General features: G+C 40.8%; 1 protein-coding gene across 2 annotated transcripts; it reads right to left on the bottom strand.

Annotated features, from left to right (window-relative positions):
- Positions 1-13,175: 13,175 nt before the first annotated feature.
- LOC310857892 (uncharacterized protein) lies at positions 13,176-20,931 on the bottom strand. Of its 2 annotated transcripts, XM_083763870.1 has the most exons (7): positions 19,626-20,931; positions 19,439-19,468; positions 15,779-15,839; positions 15,214-15,356; positions 14,935-15,031; positions 14,440-14,526; positions 13,176-13,282 (listed from the first exon to the last, which is right to left on the bottom strand). In XM_083763870.1, the coding sequence occupies exons 1-7, from the start codon at positions 19,735-19,737 to the stop codon at positions 13,216-13,218; spliced, it is 597 nt and encodes a 198-aa protein (XP_083619996.1). In that variant the 5' UTR covers positions 19,738-20,931; the 3' UTR covers positions 13,176-13,215. The 2 variants fall into 2 exon arrangements, 1 of the variants encoding a protein (XP_083619996.1); XR_014569178.1 differs by lacking the exons at positions 15,779-15,839; positions 19,439-19,468; positions 19,626-20,931 and adding exons at positions 17,206-17,310; positions 17,731-17,915 and having other exon boundaries at positions 15,214-15,315.
- Positions 20,932-22,716: the final 1,785 nt, after the last annotated feature.

The raw sequence follows: 22,716 nt of genomic DNA, 5'->3' as shown, positions 1-22,716 counted from the left end.
CCTGGACAACGCTCCACACATCCCAGACTCTTCTCCCTTCTCTAAAACACCCTGGACAACGCTCCACACGTCCCAGACTCTTCTCATTTATCTAAAACACTGAATAGCCTCTCTGTCCGAAAGAAAATACAATATATAATTGCTGTGAAGTTGCTTGATTAAGTATTTAATATTCATTTGATCTATTAAAGCCAAAGGCCATTCAACTTCAAACTCCATGTTGAAAACACACGTCTCTGCTTCTGGTGACTGATATTGTCCATATTGTCCATTAAACTCTAGACGGGCCTGTTGACTGATACCTGTCCATTTAAACTCTAGATGGGCCTGCCCAAAAGTTATTAGTGCAGCCGCGCCCGGCAGCCGGCGAAAACTAGAGTTCTCAACAGGCCCGAAAATTAAGATATGCTGTCACCCAGGTGGATGCGTGCACGCAACCTCGAGGTCGCTTCTCGCCCTCAGGTGTCTTACTGGTATTGTGTGTGTTGTAGTGTGTGTGCGTATGTGTGTGCGTGTGTGTGTATACACCTGTACATATTCGGCCAGTTCAAAGTGTGCGGTAGCGATGTGACTCAATGGTCTGTCTGTGTGTAGTCTGTGCGTGCGTGTCAGTGAGTACTAGTATGAATGAATAAACTGCACTGACCGTAGCAGGCAGGCTCTGGGTGCCAGGCTGGGATCTGCAGGCTGAGCAGGGTCTGACGCGCTCAGAGTTCCATCCCACATGAGGCAGCAGGTGTCTGGGCTCGGCCTGGTAGAACTCCCCCGGGGGCCACGAGAGGCTGGCCAGGGCCTGGGAGTAGGGATGTCAATTATCAATTAAATCATTCATTGATCACTGATAGCCTTATCGATCGATTAACCAGTTAGTTTACATTAGACATAGTGAAGTCACGAAACTATCAAATAATGAATGTTCAAATGTTTTCTTGCAGTCAATGTTCAGTTCCCGCGTCACTCAAGTGTGAACCAATAATGTTCAAATTAGGGCTGTCAAAGTTAACGCACTATTAACACTAGGAAGTCTGAGCAGCCGTTCTGACCGAATTTGAGATTTCAATGTTTATTTTCTCAGCCCATGGAGTCCAGAGAAAGTTCCCCTTGCATGACTTTGTCTAAATATTCGATTGAAATCATCTCTGTTTTTTTCCCCATTTGAAACGTTTTGTAAATATGATTTTAGGCATATATCTCTTACTCAGTCTGACTATATCGGCCCATTCGACCGCTCTCCCCCTTTATCCCTCCACCCCCGCACCACTCGTTCACACCTCTGGAGCTGGAGACGTCATTGTTGCCTACACGCACTCACTTTTATTTTTTATTTTCTTCCCTCTCTTATGAATACATTATTATACACCCAATGAAAATGTACACTTCACGGATTATATATTTGGAATTAGGACAATCGGTAGAAAATTGGCCGAGAATAGCACAATAGCACATTAATTGTTGCCTAAATGTATACGCACTTTTCTGAAAATGGTTAATCTGCAAGCTGCCCCATTTCCTTTTCAACTTGATATGTTTCGTAGAGAGGGCATACACAAGCCAGAATTCCGTGGTTTACATGAGCAAATAATAAGCGAGTTATGTAAAGAGGGGTGGAGGGAAAAAGGCGATTATTTGGCACAATCAATCAAATATATATTAATTACATCGCGTAGCCTATAATGTTTCCCCCTCTATATAATAGAGGGGGACAATATATAACTCTAATGTCGTATTTCGTCATGTATGTGAACTATATGCTGCTTGTAATACTGTTGGTCAAAGTAACTAGTAGTTGGACAGGCTAAATATAATAGTAGGCTATAAGCCCGTTTTCAGCTAAATGCTTTTTGTTCTCTTTTCTCCAGGCTCATATACCCGCATCGAGATGAGCTAGCTCTGCGACAGCCGTGCTGTTTTCAATTAAATTACTTGCAGTATAATATTAATAAATACTACATCCTATATATATTGTTTGTCTGTCTAATCATTCAAATGTTTTTCTGCATGCATATTGCATAGTTTATGTAAGCCTGAATTAAAGTCTGATTACGGAGGCTTTTTCCCCGTCTCACAAACAACGAAGCCTATAAATATTGTCTGAGAAGTTGAGAATTGGTGTCATGCACATATATATGCACCACACATTCCTGCTGTTGTCACCACGCGGTAAATAATGAATACTTTGTGTTAATTCAACCATGTTTATTTTTTCTTATTGTTCACAATATCAGAAAGCATGAAAGAAAGCAAATATAAAGCGGAATAAAATCAGGGAAAACACAAATCCTACGCATTAGTTTCTGTTGCTATACTTAGAGACACTTGACACATGTCATTGTAAATGTTCCCGTACACATTGGCCATGTATTGCGTAAATCCACATCTTGCCTTGGATGGGAAGAGTTGCTCATCGACCGTGATGTTTCCTCCAGGCACATAGCAAGATATGCAGTTATCTGTGAACTGATTCCAAATGTCCGTTATTGCAGCAAACTTGTCTGTTTCTTTGCGTGCTTCTCTGGTGTCCTTGTCGTCAAATCGCAGGTATCGCATTATGGATTTGAAACGGTCACGAGACATTGTTTCTCTCACCGTCTCATTCCCCCATGCCCCTTTCGCCCACAGTTGATTCAATGGATAACCAGATGTCGACATCGCACGAATGAAAAACACGCTGATGAATGCTTTCAGTTCAGTAACAGACAGATCCCATTCTTGATTCTGTCCATCACTGCGGGCAAACTTCACTGTGCAGTCTTTGACGTTTTCCAACATGTCGGGGTCAAACATACACAAAAAACTGCTCAACTCGTCGTGGATTCTGACTTTGGCAAAAGCAGTAGGACCTGGCCTGGCATTTCCCCTCACTGTATATGTATCTTTATTCTTTTCCCTTTTTGCTTCCTATATGATGAATTCCTGTTCTACTGGCTGGTAGCCTATGTCTTGTATAGGGCCTTGTATATCTTTTTATTTTAAGCATGCCGCCGCATTCTGTCAGAGCAGAGACATATTTATTTAAAATAATCCTGTCTCGCACGGCCTATATAGAGCCAATGAACGGAGCACATTCCCTCAGCATGTATTATTATTAACGAAAAACATAAATACTAGCCTACTATTTTATTGGTCTAGTTCAGTTGATTTAAACAAAAGTAATACATTCAGTATAGGCCTGGTTTTGATATAATGATGCGCTATAACAGAACAGGAATTCATCATATAGGAAGCAAAAAGGGAAAAGATACATATACAGTGAGGGGAAATGGGGTGGGGGGGGGCCTACATTTAGGCCTACATGGGACAAGCTATATATATATATATATATATATATTTCCCTATTTGTCTATTGGTATGTCTCTAAATGTTTTGATGAATTGAACAATGTGGACCCTGTTGTAAACAAGTGTAATGCTTCATTGGGTTAATATAGTATGTTTTTGAACGAATATTTGGGCCTAAGCAGTTTTTTGTGTGTGTGTGTGACCAGTGTTGCTCGTCGACTCGGGAAATGGGGTGGGGGGGGGGGATTCAGGTTTTACAGAGGCCACTTCGAATTGCAGCCATCCGTATAGGTGCCACACATCAGGGGTTGGGGGGGTTGGGCAGGCGCACACTGACACAAAGGGCACCTACGGATGGCTGCAATTCCGAGTCGACTAACACTGGTCACACACACACACAAAAAACTGCTTAGGCCCAAATATTCGTTCAAAAACATACTATATTAACCCAATGAAGCATTACACTTGTTTACAACAGGGTCCACATTGTTCAATTCATCAAAACATTTAGAGACATACCAATAGACAAATAGGGAAATATAGATATATATATATAGCTTGTCCCATGTAGGCCTAAATGTTTTTATGATCGAATGTGACCAAATAGTGCCCATTGAGAGTGCAGGTTTTCTTTCTTTATTTTATTTTTCGTTTATAGATTCGTTTTAGGCTTACGTTATAAGTTATATACTATGCATAGTCAATACTAATAGACTGCATTTAATGTTAAGTTATGTTCTGTAAAATATAGGCAAATATTGAGAAGTTGAGAATTATGCATCCTGCATGCTGTTGGAATTAAGTTCTGGATTGCTGCCGACCTGGACAGCAAATACTTCCTGAATGGATTTCCATACCTTGGAAAGGGCCAGTACCGCAGCAGGTGATTTATTTTCCTTTTCTAATAATCAATAATCATTTAAAATGTCTTTACATCAAAGCCTATTATGTATATATTTTTGCGTTGTAATAACCATTACACCTTCTCCCTGTCATTTGTATATATAGTGATGGCGTGCCGCTGTGCCGTGCGAGACAGGATTATTTTAAATAAATATGTCTCTGCTCTGACAGAATGCGGCGGCATGCTTAAAATAAACAGATATACAAGGCCCTATACAAGACATAGGCTACCAGCCAGTAGAACAGGAATTCATCATATAGGAAGCAAAAAGGGAAAAGAATAAAGATACATATACAGTGAGGGGAAATGCCAGGCCAGGTCCTACTGCTTTTGCCAAAGTCAGAATCCACGACGAGTTGAGCAGTTTTTTGTGTATGTTTGACCCCGACATGTTGGAAAACGTCAAAGACTGCACAGTGAAGTTTGCCCGCAGTGATGGACAGAATCAAGAATGGGATCTGTCTGTTACTGAACTGAAAGCATTCATCAGCGTGTTTTTCATTCGTGCGATGTCGACATCTGGTTATCCATTGAATCAACTGTGGGCGAAAGGGGCATGGGGGAATGAGACGGTGAGAGAAACAATGTCTCGTGACCGTTTCAAATCCATAATGCGATACCTGCGATTTGACGACAAGGACACCAGAGAAGCACGCAAAGAAACAGACAAGTTTGCTGCAATAACGGACATTTGGAATCAGTTCACAGATAACTGCATATCTTGCTATGTGCCTGGAGGAAACATCACGGTCGATGAGCAACTCTTCCCATCCAAGGCAAGATGTGGATTTACGCAATACATGGCCAATGTGTACGGGAACATTTACAATGACATGTGTCAAGTGTCTCTAAGTATAGCAACAGAAACTAATGCGTAGGATTTGTGTTTTCCCTGATTTTATTCCGCTTTATATTTGCTTTCTTTCATGCTTTCTGATATTGTGAACAATAAGAAAAAATAAACATGGTTGAATTAACACAAAGTATTCATTATTTACCGCGTGGTGACAACAGCAGGAATGTGTGGTGCATATATATGTGCATGACACCAATTCTCAACTTCTCAGACAATATTTATAGGCTTCGTTGTTTGTGAGACGGGGAAAAAGCCTCCGTAATCAGACTTTAATTCAGGCTTACATAAACTATGCAATATGCATGCAGAAAAACATTTGAATGATTAGACAGACAAACAATATATATAGGATGTAGTATTTATTAATATTATACTGCAAGTAATTTAATTGAAAACAGCACGGCTGTCGCAGAGCTAGCTCATCTCGATGCGGGTATATGAGCCTGGAGAAAAGAGAACAAAAAGCATTTAGCTGAAAACGGGCTTATAGCCTACTATTATATTTAGCCTGTCCAACTACTAGTTACTTTGACCAACAGTATTACAAGCAGCATATAGTTCACATACATGACGAAATACGACATTAGAGTTATATATTGTCCCCCTCTATTATATAGAGGGGGAAACATTATAGGCTACGCGATGTAATTAATATATATTTGATTGATTGTGCCAAATAATCGCCTTTTTCCCTCCACCCCTCTTTACATAACTCGCTTATTTTTTGCTCATGTAAACCACGGAATTCTGGCTTGTGTATGCCCTCTCTACGAAACATATCAAGTTGAAAAGGAAATGGGGCAGCTTGCAGATTAACCATTTTCAGAAAAGTGCGTATACATTTAGGCAACAATTAATGTGCTATTGTGCTATTCTCGGCCAATTTTCTACCGATTGTCCTAATTCCAAATATATAATCTGTGAAGTGTACATTTTCATTGGGTGTATAATAATGTATTCATAAGAGAGGGAAGAAAATAAAAAATAAAAGTGAGTGCGTGTAGGCAACAATGACGTCTCCAGCTCCAGAGGTGTGAACGAGTGGTGCGGGGGTGGGGGGGATAAAGGGGGAGAGCGGTCGAATGGGCCGATATAGTCAGACTGAGTAGGAGTGATTTTTTTTCAGCCTTGCTAGTGTTAACTAGTTAACTCACAATCCTTTTAACGGCACTAATTTTTTTAATGCACGATTAACGCACTGTGAAGTTTGACAGAATGGTTGAGAGACGGATGCATGTGAATGCAGGCAGTCAGTGAGCCCCGCCTCTCTCCCCCCCTCTCTCTCTCCCAGTGAGTCTACACAATTAGAAAACTTTGAAAACATGTTATTTTGATCAACATGGCCTGTTATCTCTCGTAATGGTACCATTGGCCAACATCAATACAGTTCTTTAGTTTGGGTCTGGAAGGCTAAATGTCATCAAATGGTGGTCCGTGGCTCAAATGCAGAATAAATAATGGGCCTTGATATGATACCTACCTATGATACCTAACCCTACCCCCTTAGATAGCATTTCTGTAGACTTAGATAGCATTTGATACAGACTTATAGCATGTTATGAAGACAGCACTATAATTGCATTGTATGTAGTCATAGCACGTCATAGTACGTATGTATAGCATAGTAGTATTATGTATAGTTTATATGTATAGTTTCATTATATAGATATTCCACTGTTACGTTCTTAGCTTACGCATGTTTCATGATAAATGCTTTTTATATGTGATGTATTCCCATGCTTTTTTGTTCTTGCTTAACCCATTCTGACCTGAGATCAGATTCATACGAGGTTTCCGCCGGACACACACTGGTCTGATGAACCCATTCTGACCTGAGATCAGATTCTAAAAATTAGATTTTTCAAAAATAGCAGACCTACAAGCTCGTATCGCGCCACTCGGTGGCGCGATATGAGCTTGTAGATCTGCTATTTTTAAATAGCTAAAGCATAACATGATGCCGACACCAAAATGGGTACCCAGTCAGAATGGGTTAATGTAAGTCACTCTGGATTAAGAGCGTCTGCTAAATGCCTAAATTGTAAATTGTAAATTGACAGTTGATGCAGGTTGGCGTTTCTTCATCGAAACCTTCTGGGATGAAACCGGGCGTCGGACGAGCAGCCACGCTCCGTTGGGGAAATTACTACAACTCACTTCTTGGATTGTGTGAGTGACTAACCCACAGCGGGCTACAAACTACAGAACGTTTTTCTCTCACAAGCCAGAGGTAGGCTACACACGGACGCGAGCAGCGGACAGCTGAGCTGACAGCTGACAACAGCAAACTCCTCAAAGCGCGCGCCCGTTCCGTTCATTCATTCTCGCTCTCGTAGTGCGCGGGCATGTGACGTAGGGTAGTGTTAAAGGCACAGAGCGCCACAGTGTGTGTGTTTGTCTGTGCGCGCATGTGTGTGTGTGTGTGTCTGTGCTCGCATGCGTGTGTGTGTGTGTGTGTGTGTGTGTGTGTGTGTGTGTGTGTGTGTGTGTGTACCTGGGCTGTCGGTCTATGTTGGCCACTCGGAGGCTCTCCCAGCGTGAGTTGAGGAAGTTCATCTGCTCCCTGATCTCCTCCTCCTCTGTGAGGTTGCCCTGGGCGTCAGCTGGTAAGAAAAAAATAAAAAAGGTTAAGGAGGTTCTGGGTCATTCCATCTTCCACCTGGGAACACTGGCTGAATTAAAAACACACACAAGCTCATAGCGCGGCACCGAGTGCCGCACTACAAGCTTGTGGGTCTGCTATTTTTGAAAAATCGCGAAAATGTGGCACAAGTCTTTTCAGAGCGAACATTCTTAACTCAAAGCTTTGCTTCTGGGGGTGTCCCTGGAACAACATATTTTCAGATGGGGGTCGGTGGCCAATTACATATCATTTTTGGGGTCCTTGACATGAAATATGGAGCACCACTGATACAGAAACATAGTTATTTCAGAAAACTGTCAGAATTTAGAAGACATTCTTTAAATTTCGATGTCAGGCCTAAATGGGTTAAGGCCTGCCAAAATACATTGTTTTGTCAACAAATTCAACTGTAGACGAAAATTGCACAGCAGAATGAAATCAACTAAAATCTTGATATTCAGTAGACACACTAAAATGTTTTAGATGACAAAAATATGACAATTTTCTTATTCAAAGGACTATGAAATTTGCTGTCAAAATGAAGACTGGCTTTAAACACATCACTTACACTCCATCTTCAACAGTTTAGTCATTTATCGATTTAACGAGCGTCGACTGACTTACCGATAGGGTCTCTGCAGTCAGACCATGGGTCAGAGGTCACCGATGGGGTCAGTGCAGACCACGGGGTCAGAGAGGTGGGCAGGTCGACCGCGGTCACACTGAAGTGGTAGACGGCGAGCGGCAGCAGGCCTGTGACAAAAATGATGGCGGCCGACCCCCATCTGAAAAGATGTTGTTCCAGGGACCCCCAGAAGCAAAGATATGAGTTAAAAGAATATATATTCAAAGATCTGCGCCACACTTGACTTTTCAAAAATAGCAGATCTACAAGCTCAGACAATTATTTGACAACTTTAGCTCAAATTACTTTGTAGACTGTTTAGAAAAATAAATCTAATCACAATGCTGGCACAAATATGTTGGTCTTAAAGTGTATTTATACCTGCCAACCAGTGCTGCCCGTCTTAAAAATGTTGTTTCTTCCATATTCATTTCCAAAAGTAAAAAGATCAATTGCCTTCCGTCTGTTAGAAAAGTACTGTATTTGAAGGCCCTAGTCAAAGATATTGGTTCTGTTCTAGCCCTGAAACATGACTGTCATGATTATCATGACAGTCATGGCGCAACTGCAGCCTGTTTTACGCAATAGCTACATTTACAGTCCAAATGTGTACATAAACACTCAGATTCCAAATATAAAGTCCTCGCCACATGTGCCACGGGTGTTAGAAATGTGCTGGTACAGCGATTAGCATTGCTGCATCCCGCGTTGTTTAATAAAAAGCATTTTTATCCGAGCTGTTATTTTGCCATTGGCTTTCAACTACGCGCCCCTATCGGTCGGGAGGAGTGTGGCACTCTGTGTGTTCGATATCGGCACGCTGACGGCCCTGTCAATGCAGACTAATAGGGAGTGCGCTCCCGGTGTGCAACTGTGGATTTCCCAAACGAACCCCGTTTGAGAGTCATGTTTCAGGGCTAGTTACTCCATAGCTCTGGTCTAGCCCTCCAAGCAGAACCCAATGGTACTGAAGTTTCTGACATTTTGTTCGACCCAGTCCATGGGGTCCTGTTGCACTACTACCATGCCACATGGGACGCACCCATTTTAAAACATAAACAACATGTTTTGCGGCTCCCCGCGCTCTATGACGATATTATTCAGTGTGAGGCTTTCTGAATATGTGAAGTAACAGTATCCATACATGCCGCTGCGAATATCTCCTGTGGCGCGGAAGCCGTTAAGTATTTTTAATCTATGTTTGCCCGATTTGGAAGCTTGGATTAATCTCTTCCTTCCTTGTTTATTGACACCTCATTGTACCGCCTATCTGGCTAGCTAGTGGCGCTATAGCTATGACAGAGCAGATCAGAGGCAGGGACGTAGCCGCACAAGCCAACCGCACACCGGGAGGCGGTACAATAAACGGTAAACAAACAAGAAGAAATAAAGCGACCAAATCGGTCAAACAAAGATTAAAAATACTTAGCGGCTTCCGCGCCACAGGAGATATTCGCAGCGGGATGTATAGCTACTTAAAGTTCCCGAATTCAGAATAACTCAAGCAAAAAAAGACGGTCACACGGCGCAGATTCAATCTTAGAGAGAATTTCTACTTCCGCGTCCAGGGATTTCCATACGAAAATACAGTAGTGAGCAGGGACCCAACATAAAACTCATCAAAATTTCAGAAAAGCTTTATGTAGGGTCCCGAAAGGGGCTAGCTCTGGTCCATAGCTCTAATGAAATGCAATGCATTAGAGCTATGGACCAGAGCTACTTACTCCACACCTTTCAGTTCAGTTCCAATACAGTTCCCAGTCTATCAAAGCCCTTCAGCACGTTGCATAAAACCAGACAGTTAAACTCATTGTAAAGCCACACTGTACCAGTTTACAAACAACCGTATCGGTACTCACTCACAAAAGGTTTGTTGTTTAAATCCCCATGCACTGCTTCTTGTTCTCCACTCAGTTACAGACCCGTAAGGGTCCATTTGGTTCCACGTGTTACTCTGAATACTTTCAGAGTTACAGGGTGCATTTGGTTACAGGCAGCTACATGAGAATGGCGTCACGTACGTCAGCTGTAGCTCCCTGTGTTGTTTGTTGATGTAATCACTAGCAGGTGTGAAAACAGCCGACGTTCTGAGCTTAGTACAGAGTCACAGAATGATATAGGTTCACCGACTTCAATGTAACAAAACAACGCAACAAAAGCTGATTCTGACAGTTTATGACATAAGGAAAACTCGTTCGTTTATTTTCGTCTTTTAAGATAGATTTATAAAGTTACTATTTTAGTCGGAGATAGACTAAACTTACTAAAGCAATACTGCGGCGTTCGAGGGTTGCGAGGTTTCGTTTGTAAACAGAAGTCACAGACATTTTACACACTTCTTCTAAAGTGTCTTCTAAAATCTAAAGTGTCTCCCTCAAACACGTCCATTGTGTATGTTTTTAGTGACAAGCGGTCCAGCGGACGAGATCAAATCCATTTGTTTACATCCCCGTCGTTTCCAATAAGGAAGTTGTTAGTCTCTGAAAGAATCACTAGAATACCAGTTGTTGGCAATCTGTACTTCACTCTAGACTTAGAAACGCAACAACAACAAGCTGGATCATCATAAGAGAAGGACATCCGGGTAACCCAGTAAACTCTGACCTGTAACCAGCCCCAAGATGGTCCGTTGCTGCCCTCTAAAGGCCTGGCTGCATTGTCAGTTCTTGGATCGTCAGCAAGACCCAATATATCACAGAAGTGGTACAGTTTTGGTTCAATCAGATCGTTTTGCAACACCAGTGATTCGGTCGGCTTCATACCTACCGGATCTTCTTTCTACACAAATTAGTCAAAACAAGACAAAGTTGACATTTTGTATTAAAAATAAAACCGCATGAGTTTTCCTGGTGTCATAAACTGTCAGAATCAGCTTTTGTTGGTTCGTTTATGTGCTAAAAGAGTGACTTTGAGAGCTGTTTCCCCGCTACAATGGAAGTCAATGGACCCTATTTTTTATTTCTTAAATTGCTAACACAACGGAGCAAAATAACTCATGGAATGTAATAGTTTGCCCATAAGGTAAGAAAACTGCCCAAACCTCTAAAAAAGTGGTCTTGCCCTTTAAGTTCAAACTAGTTCAATCCATTAATACATTTTAAATGATATTTAAGAAAATAAACACATTGTCTATTATTTATTGTATTAATGAACTAATTAGTTATAAACTAGATCTATTCATTAGATTGTTAAATGATATTTTATTACATTATTTGTTCTGCCTAGTTAAAGTAAACAAACATATTTGCAGCAGTATGTACTGTGTAGTATTACTGTATTTATTGTGGACATCTGAAACGCATAAGGCTGTCATTACTCTGAGTAACCACTAGAGGGAAGTGTTGGCCTAAAAGTGACAGTCATTAACAGTTTGTAGAAAGAGTTCAACACACGCTCTGATAAAACCCAGAAAAGCATTATTAAAGACTTGTTTACATTGAGGTCCATTTGCATCAGAACATTTAATGACAATACAAATATAGAAACTGGATTTCTAAAGTTTTAAAGGAGTACAGAGTGATTTCCTGGAGGAAAAGTACCACAGAACAAGCCAATTTAAAAACAAGTCTTATTACTTAAAATTCAGTCTGGTCTTTGTGGTAAAAAATTTAATACAATTTAAAATTGCATACAGTAATTTTACAATATTCAAACATTCATGTTTGGAGGCATGGCTCTGTTCTGGGAGATTGTCAGCATTAATATTAATAAGCCAGGTCATTCTGTAGAGACCTTGGGGTGAAAACCTTTGAATACCTGAGGCCTCCTTTTAGCCCATTTAGACCTGGTGAAACCTATACCTTATACCATTCATGCCGGGATCCACCCGTCTACATCCTTTATTATTGTTTCAATAAGAATTTGAAGGTTTTCAGAAAACCTTGGGCTAGGTTTTAGAAGGTCTAAATGTGTAAAATACATTAACTATAACTAAATATTCCTTAAACATGTAAATAGTACCACTGTATTCCTCATCCTTATTATGAACCATTTGATCTAGGGGTAATGGACCCATAACGGACACCCGGGTATAAATGCAATAATTTATTAACAAGAAAATAATGATTTACAGATATATGGCATCATTAATAAAGTACAATCAACATGAAACATATTACTTTTATTACATTGTTTTTTTTACTATGGCGTCTTCTCTCGTGTATCATCAGATGTCCGGCTCCATGCCTCTCCTTGGAGGCCAGTTGGGTCAAAACACAGTTTACCACATTGTGACAGCTGTAGTGAGTCTACAGTCCACCTGCCTGCTGGCAATATAGCCTGGTTGTGATATGTAGATGTGATTGATATTTGTTTTGTTTTTTTAAGTTATTCTATAATTACAATACAAAGTAATTGTATTTATTTTAAGTATTACTATTGTATTAATTGTATTTTATATATTACTATGTTATTACTGATTTTATGTATAACTATATTACTAATTGTATTTATTTGATGGATTACTATGTTATTACTAATTTTACTTCATGCATTACAAATTGTATTTGTTTTATGCATTACTGTTATTACTAATTTTATTTTTATGCATTTATTTTATGTATTACTGTTATTACTAATTGTATGCATTACTATATTGATAATTTAATTTATTTTATGTATTATTGTCTATATTAATAATTATATTTATTTTATCCATTACTAATTTTATTTATTTTATTTATTTTATTTATTTTATTTATTTTATTTATTTTATTTATTTATTTTATTTATTTTATTTATTTTATTTTTATTTATTTACTATTTTTATTTACTTTTATTTTAATTTATCTATTATTTATCAATTTTTTTATCGTTCGTTTTATCCATTTATTTATATTATTATCTAGTTATTTATATTGGTTTATTATTGTATAGTTTATTATTTTCAAAGAGCCCTGATTGATCACATCTACATATCACCACTACCAGTCAGGATCTGAGTGACTCAGAACCCTGGTGACCTCCAGATGGAGCCACACAGGAGACCAGCAACGTCCTGAAGAAAAGAAAGAAATGCTCATTACTACTTTGGTCATAAAACAATATTGATTGAAATATTTATTAACAGTTTGCAGAATTACAGTAGGCCTACATGTCAAGCACAAACTCAATACAAAGACTGTTAACTTTAAGTGGACGATCCAATTAAGCATTACACTTGTTTACAAGAGGGTCCACCATGTTCAATTAATCAAAACATTTAGAGACGTACAAATAAGACACTATGGGGAAGGGAGGGAAAATAAACGTATACAGTGAGGGGGAAAAAGGGAGTCAAGGGATTCACATGTCTTAATGACTGTTGGTAGGGCGTTCCACATTTTGGGGGCATAGGAGTGAAAATAATTTAGTCCCTTGTTAGTGCCGAATCTGGGTTGTACATGGTTCGTTGCACTCCCTCTGGTGTTGTGGGTGTGGACTTCGTTAACATTAAGGAAGTATCTAGACAGGTACATGGGTATCTTGGTGGTGTATCGAATCTTGTGGACCAGACCCATTGCAAGATGCTGTACTCAGTCGTCGACCCTAAGCCATTCCAGCCTGTCAAAGTGGGCAGGAGTGAGGTAGGTTCGGGGGGGTGAGGCCAAGTAGGAGCTTGACCAGTTTGTTTTGGGAAGTCTGGAGCCTAGTTTTAAGGGCCTTTGAGGTGCTGTGGTACCAGGAGGTGCATGCATAGTCAAAGAAACTTTGTATGAGGGCTCCTGTTAAGGCCTTAAAGGTGTTTTTGTTGAACAGTGAGGAGATCCTGTAAAGGAATCTTGTTCTTCGGTTGACTTTTTTGATTACGATGGTGGCCATTTTATCACCGGAAAGATTAGCCTCCAGGATGGAACCTAGGTAGGTAATTTCATCTTTACGTGTGATAACATTGTCACCAACTCTAACCAAGAAGCCATTTGCCTTGCTGAGATTACTATTAGATCCAAAGAGAATGGATTCAGTTTTTCCCAGGTGTAAGGATAGTTTGTTATCAGCGAGCCAGGTACAGATTCTACCGAATTCAGAGCTGAGGGCCTTTTCAACCTGCAGTTTGTTCCTGTCCGAGACTAGCAGTGCCGAGTCATCTGCGAACAGGAACAAGAACAAGTTGCAGTCACAAGCTGATGTCATGATCATAGTGTGTGTGTGTGTGTGTGTGTGTTGTATAGTTACCTTGCTGTGATGTAACTCCAAAGGTGATCAGAAATAGTTGCTCCATTGGCTAGAAACGTGCTCTTCACCGGCATGATGATCTTGTTCCTAAAAAAAGTCTATAGTCAACCCTAACTGATTACAGAACATGATATAAAAAAAACACAACTAGAAGGATTTAGGCCTGTCACAATTACCTAATCGGCAAGTATTTGAGATACTTTTTTAGAGATAAGTCATAATCGTCTCCATGTTGAAAATGTTCATATATTTTCAAACATTTTAAAGAAATAATGGAAGCAACCGATCTACAAGCTCTAAATGTGTCACTTTGTAATTTACTTCTCTTTTTTAGTGTATAAAGTTATTGAATTATGCCATGTGCAGCTTTTTGTTTACAAAGCCTACAAAAGCCAAGGTTTTATTTAGAATGTTAGTATGACAACAATTAAATCGGCCATTATAAAACCTTAAATTCTGACAGGCCTAAGTGGGTTCCAGTGGCGTCTACCGAACCTTCCAGCTCCGTCCGAGCCTCCCAGCGACCCAGAAGTCCTCAGCGGAAACACCCGGGGAAAGCTTCGGATCTCGGGCATCGGCTGAGATCTCCATTCTAACAAAGAACGAAAGAGACACACCCCAAATTAGCTTTGCTGTGTGTGTGCGTGTCCTGTCACAACATACACATGCACTTACAGTAACGTTTAAGAATAGGGATCGACCAATTATCGGCAACGGACGATTATTGGCTTTTTACGAAGCCTAAAAAAGCCCTAACCCTAAAGCGGTTCGTACCGTTGAGTTCCTCAGCGGGCAGGCCCAGGTCCGAAGACCTCCAGCGTCTACCCAGATCTCCGTCCTCCGTCCTCCCATCCATCCATGGACAGACCTGCAGATCTCCATCTCTAGAGGCTCCAGCTGTGTCTATGATCTCCATCCTGAAAGAGAGAGAAAGAAACCATTAGCTCTACAAGCTCACAACACGTTGCAACGCAGTGCGAGCTTGTAGATCTGCTATTTTTGCTGAACGCTCCCCCAGAATAGGGATGCTGGGGTTGAAGTGGTTACAAAATGTCATTAAGACTTTGATTAGCTTGGAAAGCTGACAGACATTCAACCACAGTGCCACTAGGAGGCATCAACACATGTACAGTCCTCAACATCTTTTGTAATTTGTATTCAAGTGCTTCTAAAAGCAGATGAGATATTGACTCTCAAACTATTGTGCTTTCAGTCATTTAGATTTATCATAAAATATTTAAAACATTTGGATTACTGTAAATGATGGCATTCTTCGTGCCATAACAGAACAAAAGCAGTTATCCATCCTCAGAAACAAGCAAGAACTGTTCCTACTCACAGCTCATCAGAGTCCTCTGAGGAAGCCCCCAGGGGGGGGGCTTTGGAACGGATCTCTGTCCAGGGAACATCAGCTCGTCTATCGATATCTCCATTCTAACAAAGAAAAAAAAACACACCAAATTAGCCTTTGTGTGTGTGTGTGTGTGTGTGTGTGTGTGTGTGTGTGTGTGTGTGTGTATGTGTGTGTATGTGTGTGCGCCCCCTGTCCAGCAACGGCATTCCAGCGACATCCACCACGATCTTCATCCTAACAAAGAAAGATTGATTAGAGTGACCAAGAGCCAGATATATATATTCTATCCTGTCACAACATATATACATCCTAGTACATCAAACTTTTATTTATAGAGAACATTTAAACAGAAGCTAAACATATCACTTACAGTAATAAACGTTTAAGTTAGGGTTCTTTTTGACAGGCCTAACAGGGTCTCTTACTTTGAGTCGTCTTCAGAGGAATGCAGATTCCTGGACAGCAGTACATCTGGAAGAAAGATATGGCGGTTATCATCTATGAACGGCTGAAGAGCTTCGCACATCACTCCCTTGTTGTTGCTGCCAATAGTCTACTGTTAGGTTCTTAGCTTACTTCTTATTCTTGATGACAATTGTTTATGAATTTGATGTATTACTATGTGTTGTTGTTGCTTACTGTAAGTCACTCTGGATAAAGTATGTGATAACTGCCTAAATTGTTGAAATTCCTAGACGTGATCAATTAGGGTGTGCTCTTTGGTGATAGCAGTGGTGTCATTTGTATATTTTTACAGTCCCATTCCTCCCCATCATATCTTGCGGTGAAGCTGGACAGAACACTGTCCTTTAAACAACACCTGACAGCGTCAAGAGAAAGACCACCACCTGTGCCGCACCGATACGGCGTCTAGCCGGTACCGAGGCTCTACAAGCTCTAAATGTGTCACTTTGTAATTTACTTATTTTTTAGTGTATAAAGTTATTGAATTATGCCATGTGCAGCTTTTTGTTTACAAAGCCTACAAAAGCCAAGGTTTTATTTAGAATGTTAGTATGACGACAATTAAATCGGCCATTATAAAACCTTAGATTCTGACAGGCCTAAACGGGTTCCAGTGGCGTCTACCGAACCTTCCAGCTCCGTCCGAGCCTCCCAGCGACCCAGAAGTCCTCAGCGGAAACACCCGGGGAAAGCTTCGGATCTCGGGCATCGGCTGAGATCTCCATTCTAACAAAGAACGAAAGAGACACACCCCAAATTAGCTTTGCTGTGTGTGTGCGTGTCCTGTCACAACATACACATGCACTTACAGTAACGTTTAAGAATAGGGATCGACCAATTATCGACAAACGGACGATTATTGGCTTTTTACGAAGCCTAAAAAAGCCCTAACCCTAAAGCGGTTCGTACCGTTGAGTTCCTCAGCGGGCAGGCCCAGGTCCGAAGACCTCCAGCGTCTACCCAGATCTCCGTCCTCCGTCCTCCCATCCATCCATGGACAGACCTGCAGATCTCCATCTCTAGAGGCTCCAGCTGTGTCTATGATCTCCATCCTGAAAGAGAGAGAAAGAAACCATTAGCTCTACAAGCTCACAACACGTTGCAACGCAGTGCGAACTTGTAGATCTGCTATTTTTGCTGAACGCTCCCCCAGAATAGGGATGCTGGGGTTGAAGTGGTTACAAAATGTCATTAAGACTTTGATTAGCTTGGAAAGCTGACAGACATTCAACCACAGTGCCACTAGGAGGCATCAACACATGTACAGCCCTCAACATCTTTTGTAATTTATATTCAAGTGCTTCTAAAAGCAGATGAGATATTGACTCTCAAACTATTGTGCGGAGTCATTTAGATTTATCATAAAATATTTAAAACATTTGGATTACTGAAAATGATGGCATTCTTCGTGCCATAACAGAACAAAAGCAGTTATCCATCCTCAGAAACAAGCAAGAACTGTTCCTACTCACAGCTCATCAGAGTCCTCTGAGGAAGCCCCCAGGGGGGGGGGGGCTTTGGAACGGATCTCTGTCCAGGGAACATCAGCTCGTCTATCGATATCTCCATTCTAACAAAGAAAAAAAAACACACCGAATTAGCCTTTCCGTGTGTGTGTATGTGTGTGTACGTGTGTGCGCCCCCTGTCCAGCAACGGCGATCCAGCGACATCCACCGCGATCTTCATCCTAACAAAGAAAGATTGATTAGAGTGACCAAGAGCCAGATATATGTTCTATCCTGTCACAACATATATACATCCTAGTACATCAAACTTTTATTTATAGAGAACATTTAAACAGAAGCTAAACATATCACTTACAGTAATAAACGTTTAAGTTAGGGTTCTTTTTGACAGGCCTAACAGGGTCTCTTACTTTGAGTCGTCTTCAGAGGAATGCAGATTCCTGGACAGCAGTACATCTGGAAGAAAGACATGGCGGTTATCATCTATGAACGGCTGAAAAGCATCGCACATCACTCCCTTGTTGTTGCTGCCAATAGTCTACTGTTAGGTTCTTAGCTTACTTCTTATTCTTGATGACAATTGTTTATGAATTTGATGTATTACTATGTGTTGTTGTTGCTTACTGTAAGTCACTCTGGATAAAGTATGTGATAACTACCTAAATTGTTGAAATACCTAGACGTGATCAATTAGGGTGTGCTCTTCGGTGATAGCAGTGGTGTCATGTGTATATTTTTACAGTCCCATTCCTCCCCATCATATCTTGCGGTGAAGCTGGACAGAACACTGTCCTTTAAACAACACCTGACAGCGTCAAGAGAAAGACCACCACCTGTGCCGCACCGATACGGCGTCTAGCCGGTACCGAGGCTCTGGTGTTCCCACCGCGGAGTACTGTGCCCCAGTCTGGAGCCGTAGCCCTCATGTTGGTTTTGGGGCTTTTTATGCCTTTACTGATAGTGAACAGTATATAGACAGGAAAGGGGGAAAGAGATGGGGAGTGACACGCGGCAAAGGCCGTCGGGAGTCGAACCCGCAGCACGCCATCCGGCTGGCTTGGCAGCATAGGTGCCCAGACAGTTAAGCTAACCATCCGGGCCACACTTAAATATTTAATTACAATTTATTTGAGCGACAATAATCGTCCAGTAAAAATAAACCTCATAATCATGAAAGGCCTAGAGCGGTTCTTACTGTGCGGTTCCTCACCGGGCAAGCCCAGGTCTGAAGTCCTCCGGCACCTACAGATCTCCGACCTAAGAAAGAAAGAAATAAAGACCAAATTAGCTTTTGTTGAGCTGAATAATATTCAGAACCACTTAAACCCTCTATAGATTTGATAAAACAGACCTTTAAAGAGAGCATTTGGTATATGCTCCGATTTCACTCTACACAAATTGATTTGCCAAAAATAGCAGATCTACAAGCTCACAACACGTTGCAACGCAGTGTGAGCTTGTAGATCTGCTAATTTGGCTGAACGCTTCCCCCAGAATAGAGATGCTGGGGTTGAAGTGGTTAACAAAAGTGTCATTAAGACTTTGATTAGCTTGGAGAGCTGACAGACATTCAACCACAGTGCCACTAGGAGGCATCATACTGCCATGCTATACTTCATACCATAACAGTACAACAGATATCCATCCCAACAAGAAATATTCCTACTCACAGCAGAAGTCCTCCGGGAGGGAAGCTTTGAAACGGATCTGTCCTTCCACGACGTCTACCACGACCCATCCACCCTAAGGAAGAAAGAACGAAAGATTAATTAAAGTGACCAAGAGCCAGATATACGTACATTGTGTCCTTTCACATCATACACAAAATGTATAGAGAACATTTAAAACAGAAGCCGACCATAACACTCACAGTAATAGAAAAGTCCAAGTGGTTTCTTACTTTGAGCCGCCTTCAGAGCCCCCCATGCAGATTCATCCATGGACAGCGAGAACTGCAGATATCCACCTGTAGGGGCTCCGGTTGAGCCTCTCAGCATCTGGAAGGAAGACATGGTGGTTATAGTCTATGAATGGCTTTGCACATCACTCACTTGTTGCTGCTGCCAATAGGAATTTGTGATGTCTGTGTGGCGACAATTGCTGTTTTTTTATAATACATACAATTTATATAGCACTTTTCAAGGTACCCAAAGTTGCTTCACAAAACTGAAGTAAAAACAAATTTATTTGAAAATAAACTAGATTAAAAACTAGACATTTTTGGCATGTTTGTGAAGCTTTTCGGTTCCACACCAGTAACTGCTGTTCAACAGCTACATCCACGACCTCCCTGCAACAACATCAATGTAGTATGGCTATGCAGACGACCAGAGTACTGTGCCCCAGTCTGGAGCCGTAGCTCTCATGTCAAGAAGCTGGATGCTGCCCTCAACACAGGATGGGCCACCCCAAACAAACTGCCTGCCTGCTCTCGCTGGAATCACTCCAACAGAGGTCAGACGAGAAGCAGCCACGCTGGCCCTCACCGGGAAGGCACAGCTGAGTGAATCCCAGCCATCTCCTCCACAAGGTCATCAGAGACACCACAGCACACGTGCCTCAAGTCACAGTGCCCTTTGCCACAAGTTACAACACACACACACACACACCAAGTCACGGCACCCTTTGCCACAGCACACGTGCCTCAAGTCACGGTGCCCCTTTGCCAATACAGGCCCAAGAACTGCTCCACACAACACCAGCTGACACCTCCAAGGCATCCTGGGTGAAGGCAAGACAGAGGGACCAGTGGAATACATTGAGGACCCCAAATATGTTCTTTGCCAGCACCTCCCCTGCAAGGAGTGGACAACCCTCAAAGCAGAAGTGGGACATCTCGGACAGTGCCCACTGTGAATGCGAGGATCCACTACAGACTGTGGAACACGTAATGACCATTTGCCCCAAATACCGGCCACCGAATGGTGATCGTGGCTTAGGTGACCTAGACAATGACACACTGTTGTTCTATGGACATACGGCAGAAGATGTTTATGAAACATATTTTTTGTAATTTCTTCATTTTTTCGGCATGTTTGTCAAACCTTTGTGGCATTTAATTTATGGAACTTGTGGATGTTTTTTTATTTATTGGTGAAGTTTTAGTGGCACTTTGAAATGTATTGACACATTTGATATGTTTTTGTTAGGGATGTCCGATATTATCGGCCGTTAAAGGCATTAAAAATTAATAACCCTAACCCTTAATTTTACTTTATTTTTTTTTTTTACATTAAAAACATCTACAAGCTCACAATACAATAAGACACATGTGAGCTTGTAGATCTGCTATTTAAAAATTATTTTTATACATTTGAAAACTTGATTAGATCATTTTAGATGAGACATTTTGCATGAGTAATTATTAATAATTACTTTTGGTATTTTAAGTAATTTTTTATACCAAAACCTTTGTACCTTTACTCGAGTACATGTTGAATTTACTTGTAACGGAGTATTTCTATATTGCAGTATTTATAGCCTACTTTTATTTAAGTAAAACATTTGAGTTATGTTTCCACCACTGGAAAAAGCCTGCATATATATATATATATATATATATATATATATATATATATATATATATATATATATATATCTGTTGATATCGGCAATTAGGAGTTGGACACGGACTGTCGGACATCCCTTGATTTGTGTGATTTTGTGGCATTTTGTGCAGCGTTTGTTTGTTTTGTGAAGGACCAAAGAGCACACCCAGTATGTATCACAAGGCTATTTCCACCAGTCAGGTGTACTTATATCTACATCTCATAAGCGGCCATGAACTAAACACTACAGATATCACAATTTGACTTTGGCAGCAGCAAGAAACGACTGATATGCAAAGCTCTTCAGCCATGATGCTTCTCTCTATACAAACACTCATAATGTCCACATGGACATCTTAGCAGCCAGGATGGGGTGGTCGGCCTCGAGGCCACTAAGAACCCTGGTGACCTTCACATGGGGGGGAGGGGGGGTCCACACAAGAGACCAGGGCATCCTCAGGTTCAGCGTTCCAGCAGCATCTACGGTCGTCTACATCTAGAAAGAAAGAAAGACATCAGAAGCTGACCATATCACTCACAGCAATAGAAACATTTTAAAAGGATCTCTGGCCAATAAGACAAATATTCCTTAACATTATACTTGCCATCTATAACTAAAATTGTAAAATATAAACCCCTTCAATATTTTATTTCTTTCATAAATAGATAATCTTTTACTCCATAGGAACTGTTCCCGTCGCAGGTTTATGATGTCCATGTGTGGTCCAGTGCTATGGAATGCACTTGCTAATAAAAAGTACTTAAAATATTGCTTTGATGCTTATATCAATTAAGCTGTTTTTGTATTAGCATATTATGCATATGACATAATCAACTTGCAACAGGAGCAGTTCCTATTGAGTGAAAGAAAATAAAATATTTAAGGTTTCTATTTTAAGATTTTCGTTACAGAGGGTTAAGTATAATGTTTTAAGGCATATTTGTTGTTCGGAGTTTTGTGGATGAAGCCCTCCGAAAGGCTAGTAACAGGCAGCACACAATGTCATTACTCGTGTTTCATATTTATTGTAGACCACGGTACAGTACACAGGTAATAAACCTGAGAAATCAAGAAGAATAAAACTGTATCACTATCATATTCTTTGAATATAAATGCAATAATAATAAACAGTACAATATTATTTTAAAGACTTTCACAATATATTCTCTCTCACTGAACTACTAAATATAAATGCAAACATCTCACTACTGATACAGGCTGCACTATAAAGAAAACTGGCATCATAAATGCAATGCACTCACTGCACAACTTCTGTTACTACAACGGGCTGGAATCTAGCATTAACTACAATACCCAGAATGCAATTCACCAAAGTGCCTTGCGCTATGCGCAGACCGCACGCACGCACTATGCCGGCCGTCACGATGCTAATCATTACTATGGCTCAGAGTCCGTATGTTTATACTGACGTGACTCTTTAT

This window comes from Protomyctophum parallelum (assembly GCF_964188405.1).
Source record: "Protomyctophum parallelum genome assembly, chromosome: 4".
Taxonomy (NCBI): domain Eukaryota; kingdom Metazoa; phylum Chordata; class Actinopteri; order Myctophiformes; family Myctophidae; genus Protomyctophum; species Protomyctophum parallelum.
The sequence above is the reverse complement of the archived record's forward strand: the minus strand, read 5'-3'. Positions and strand labels throughout refer to the sequence as shown.

What these genes read in the sequence shown, in the direction of transcription:
- LOC310857892 (XM_083763870.1), bottom strand. Translation starts at nt 19,737, where the DNA reads ATGTCTTCCTTCCAGATGCTGAGAGGCTCAACCGGAGCCCCTACAGGT. An exon ending in TCGTGGTAGACGTCGTGGAA is followed by an intron (nt 15,840 to 19,438) that starts GGACAGATCCGT and finishes CTGATGTTCCCT; the next exon opens with GGACAGAGATCCGTTCCAAA. An exon ending in TCAGAGGACTCTGATGAGCT is followed by an intron (nt 15,357 to 15,778) that starts GTGAGTAGGAAC and finishes TCTCTCTTTCAG; the next exon opens with GATGGAGATCATAGACACAG.